Source organism: Hydra vulgaris, chromosome 12, assembly GCF_038396675.1.
Source record: "Hydra vulgaris chromosome 12, alternate assembly HydraT2T_AEP".
Taxonomy (NCBI): Eukaryota; Metazoa; Cnidaria; class Hydrozoa; order Anthoathecata; family Hydridae; genus Hydra; species Hydra vulgaris.
In genome coordinates this window covers 41,997,501-42,002,500 of record NC_088931.1, presented here as the reverse complement: position 1 = coordinate 42,002,500, position 5,000 = coordinate 41,997,501, and the positions used below count along the sequence as shown (strand labels likewise).

The 5,000-nt window shown below is 26.3% G+C and overlaps 1 protein-coding gene across 1 annotated transcript in view; it reads right to left on the bottom strand.

Annotated features, from left to right (window-relative positions):
* Positions 1–137: 137 nt before the first annotated feature.
* LOC100210672 (protein Hikeshi) overlaps positions 138–5,000 on the bottom strand; it is a 27,888-nt gene continuing 23,025 nt past the window's right edge. Inside the window, exon 4 of the mRNA XM_065813305.1 lies at positions 138–611. Within this exon, the coding sequence (XP_065669377.1) occupies positions 282–611 (330 nt within the window). The 3' untranslated portion in view covers positions 138–281. The remainder of the gene's footprint in view (positions 612–5,000) is intronic.

Below are 5,000 nucleotides of genomic sequence, written 5' to 3'. Positions count from 1 at the left end.
GGGTAGTTATAATCTACCTATAAAGGATAGTTGTTATGGAAAAAAGTCTGACCAAATTTAATAAAAAGATATTCTAAGAAATATAATTCACTTTAAGATAGCATAAATTTATTTACAAACATTGAAAAGAAAAACACTTTCTATAAAAGATAATATTTTCTATTTCATGAAAAAAATTAAAAAATCTAATAAAACTCTTTTGTTACTGCTTCTCCAAAATGTTCATCAATTTCACATTGAAAGAAACTTTTCAGTTTTTCATAGACTAATTCAATAACACTTTACAAACTTTTCCAAAAGTTTGGATCCATCTCTAACTTTCTTTGAAACATCTCATACCATTTCTGTAAAGAGCTAATTGGAATGAACATTTCGTTTGTCGAAATTTGACTTTGTTGCACAGCAAAAGAACAACAATAATTAAAAGCATTGACCATCATTTTTTGTGTGAATTCAACAAATGAACTTAGTGTAGAAATATCTGTATTTGTTGGAGTCTTCTGCAAAACCTCATTTAAAGGTTCTATAGCTACACCAACTTGTGCAGTAGCATTACAGTTGACTGGATGAGCACCATCAAAAATGTTCATTTGAGTGCCACTATTTTTAGGCTAAAACAACAACATAAAATTTTTTACAATAAATGGCATAACTTTTCTAATTAACTAATTAAATAGGCATAATAACTAATCATATTAATATTAACACAACACACACATATGCAAAAAATTCCAATACTTTACATCTGGAGCTGGTGCATCACACTTGAATATTTGAGTAAATTTACACTTTTTATCATTTTTCTAATAAATTAAAAAAATAAAATAAATTCTATATTAAGTAGCTAGAATCTATTTAAGTAGAACAATGTATTCGAATGATAAATAAATAAAATTAATAACCATTTTTAGTTTAAAACTATTTATCTGACTGTTTTAAACTGCAGTTTTTAAAGTTATACTTTATACTTTGTTCTTTCTATTGATTTTTCTTATAATGCCATCTCTAGAATTAGTGATGCAACTGTCTCTGTTACAGAGGATAGCTGTTACAAGTTTCATTTATTGTTCTACTGTTGGTATGACAGAATGTTTTAAAAGTTACACTCAGTTGCTGTGTAACCTGCTTAGACATTTGACCAAATCTCTATATCCAAGACAGATAAAGTTTTGCCAGAAGCATAATTTTTTTCAAGGCATAACCTTGATGTAGTTGGTAGCAACAAAAATATTTTATTTATTATTAACTTTCTTTATTAAGGTAACCTTCCTGTTTCTATAACTATTATAAACCTAGTTCTCTTGTATGAAGTTTTCCGAATAGGCAAAAAGAGTATTTCTATCAATTATTGGTTAATTTTTAATTTCAGCAAAACATCCTGCAGAAATTTTACCACTTCAAGTACATGTTATAGTTCATTTGTAAAGCATTTACTTTTAATTATATAGAATCATACAAGGATACAAAATAGAAGGACTTGCACAGCTTGTGCATAGCCAGATAATAAATCTTTATTATAAATAAACTTTTTTATGAAAATTTGACTTTGAAAATTTAATTTTAAATGAAGACTTTACTTTAGTATGACCATACATTAATACGTTCTTCTAATGTAACTAACAATTATAAGGATGTTAGTTTCTAAAAACAATGCAAATATTTAGCTTGGTCATTTTTTACAAAAAAATGAATTATTTGGTTTAGCAATTTCATTCCTCTTCTCATATATAAGAACTTATAATATTGGTTTCTCTTTTGAAAACCTCTGTTGGATTTTCAATGCTCAAATACAGTTTAGTACTTTTAGTTCTTAAACACTTTGAGTGTAAAAGTCTGCCAGTTTCATTAACAGATACATCTTCCAACCAGCTGCTTTATTTAACAGCTTAATTACTAAACAAGAATTGCTGATCTTTACTTAAAATTGTGTGGTCTTGTCTCACAAACAACACAGAAAGGTTTTAAGTCTTGTTATTTCTCACTTTTAATATGTTGTGTGTTACATCACAGATTTTTTCTAGTTGCTTCTCCATAGGCGCAAAACCTCTAATGATGCTATAATTTTTTTAACTGTGGAAAAAACTCAAATTATCTAACATGTGTTTAGTAGCACACCATCAGATGCAATTAAGCCCAGTTTACAAAATCAAAACTTAGTTTAATTTATTTATAATATAAAGCTACTTGTAATATTTTCAGCAGAAAAAATCAAAACACGACTAACTTACACAGAGCTGGGTTGTTTTAAAATTAAAAAAAGTGACTCATTCATAGTTCTATGAAACCCTGTTGAATTAAGTTTTACAACAGAAAACAGATTTTATCCTTCTACTCATCAAAATATAATAATTGAAGGTGGTTGTACTTGTTCTTGCTCTGCATTCAAAGGTGCGAATGGTTATTTACATTTTTTCTTCTCTCTTGTCTTGTTCTCTATTTAAAAGTGTGAATTGCAATCATTTTTGTAATTATACTTTATTTTCGTTATTATATTTGGTCACAATACCAAAATCTTGCAAAACAACTAGGACAATGGCTCTTGTTGCTCTGTGTCATAATCAACGGCAAACACTAGTTAGAGCTGCCATTCAGTTTCAGTTAAAAATCTTAATTCTAGCATTTTTTTATTTCTTGCTTGAATACTGATGATTTTGAATAATAATAAAAAAGGAAGAAAACTATTACATTTTTATTCATTTTCAAACATTTAATTGCGATGCGCAAGAACCAGACATAAAATTTTAGTACTATTTTTTATATATGCACCTTTCTGCAAGTTTAACCGAGCAGAAAAATATTTTTTACTAATAAATGATTTTTATTTATAATTTTTTTATCATTTATTTATCATTTAAACACTGTCAACCTTAAATAGTCCAAAGCAACTTGTTAGATAACTTATTTTATTTTATTCCATTAATTGGAATAAAACAGTAAAAAGTGTATAGTTATTTAAGTATTCAAGTACAATGCGCTAGCTCCAGACATTAAATTATTGGATTAATTTTTTTTGCATTTTCCTTAGGTACCCTAGAGGCAAATATATATATATATATATATATATATATATATATATATATATATATATATATATATATATATATATATATATATATATACATATATGTTTGCCTCTAGGGTATCTAACACACACACAAATATATATATATATATATATATATATATATATATATATTTGCCTCTTGGGTATCTAACACACATACACACACACACACACACACACACACACACACAAATATATATATATATATATATATATATATATATATATATATTATATATATATATATATATATATTTATATATATATATATATACTAGTAAAAAAAACCATGCAATCGTAAAAAGAAGCAGTTGATGCTTTAAATTAGAATTGATTATTTTTTGTTGTTTCTAGTAAATAACACTGGGCAACAAAAATTTTTTTTTTTTTTTGTATATTTAGCAATTTTATTAAAATTGTACTTATTTTGGGCTGAGAAAAAGAAAATGACAATGAAAATTTTTTATTAGCTCTAGTTTCTGAGATATAGAAATAGCAATAACAAGCAATATAAATATAGATATAGCAATAAATTTTTATTTCAGTTAATTTGTAACAGAGCAATATGACATATAATTTACATATTGTATTAATATTTAAAGTACATTTGGTTTTTTTTATAATGTATTCTTACAGTATGTATATAGTCATACAGATGTATTCTTACAGTTTTTAAGAAAGAAATCATGACCATCAAGCTAATAGGTATAAAGATGATTATGGGGTATCGTCACGAAATCGTGATTTTTTTGCTTTCTTTTTGTAGACTAGTTCTGGAGCATCCCTACACACAAACCATCAGTAATCTGCAAGCATAGCCTCATTCCAACAACCCTGATATCTTTGTTCCATTAAAGAAATAACTTGGTGAAACCTTTTCCCATGTTCATCACAAGCTGCTCCACAATAAGGGGGGGGGGGGGGGATGAAGTATTGGTGTGAGTGGAGGAAATGAATCTTGTTGAAGTTGATGGTATTTTTGCAAAAGTACTGTTACTAATTGAATGTAGTTATCATCTCGTTGTTGCCTAAAAATCCACAAATCACTCCCTTACCAGCTTCCCAAGTTTCTATTTCTTGCCCCTTCAAAAATTTGTCAAATGCAGGATCCTTCATAAGTTAAAGTATATGTGGCCCAACAAAAATACTCTCTTTAACTTTTGCATCACTTATTTTTGAAAAATTGTTTCTTAAATACCAAAAAGCCTGTCCTTCTTTGTTCATACCTTAGACAAAATTTTTCATTAAACTCAACTTAATATGTAATGTTTGAAGAAGAACATCTTTTGGATCCACAAGTGATTTAGTAATAACATTTTTTTCATCTATGTTGAGATTTCTTGCAGGCCAGTCTTCTTTTATATAATGTGAACTTCTGTCTCTACTGTCCACATACACAAAAAGCAGCAGTATTTAGCATACCCTAATTGCATTTCTAAAAGTATAGCAATGACTTTTAGGTCACCACAAATTTTTCATTTGTGTTCATTGTAATTATTTGAGGTGAGGAGAACTTTCATGTTTATTCAAGTCTATTTCATGTGAACTGCATGGCTAATAGTAACAGAAGGAAGACGGTCTCCATTGTGCAGTAATACAGCTTTCAAGCTTAGCTTAGATGAGTCTATGAATAATCTCCATTCTTCCAATATACATATATATATATATATATATATATATATATATATATATATATATATATATATATATATATATATATATATATATATATATATACATATATATATATATATATATACATATATATATATATATACATATATATATATATATATATATATATATATATATATATATATACATATATATATATATATATATAAATATATACTCATATATATGAATATATACATATATATATATATATATATTCATATATATGTATATGTATGCATATATATATATATATATTCAT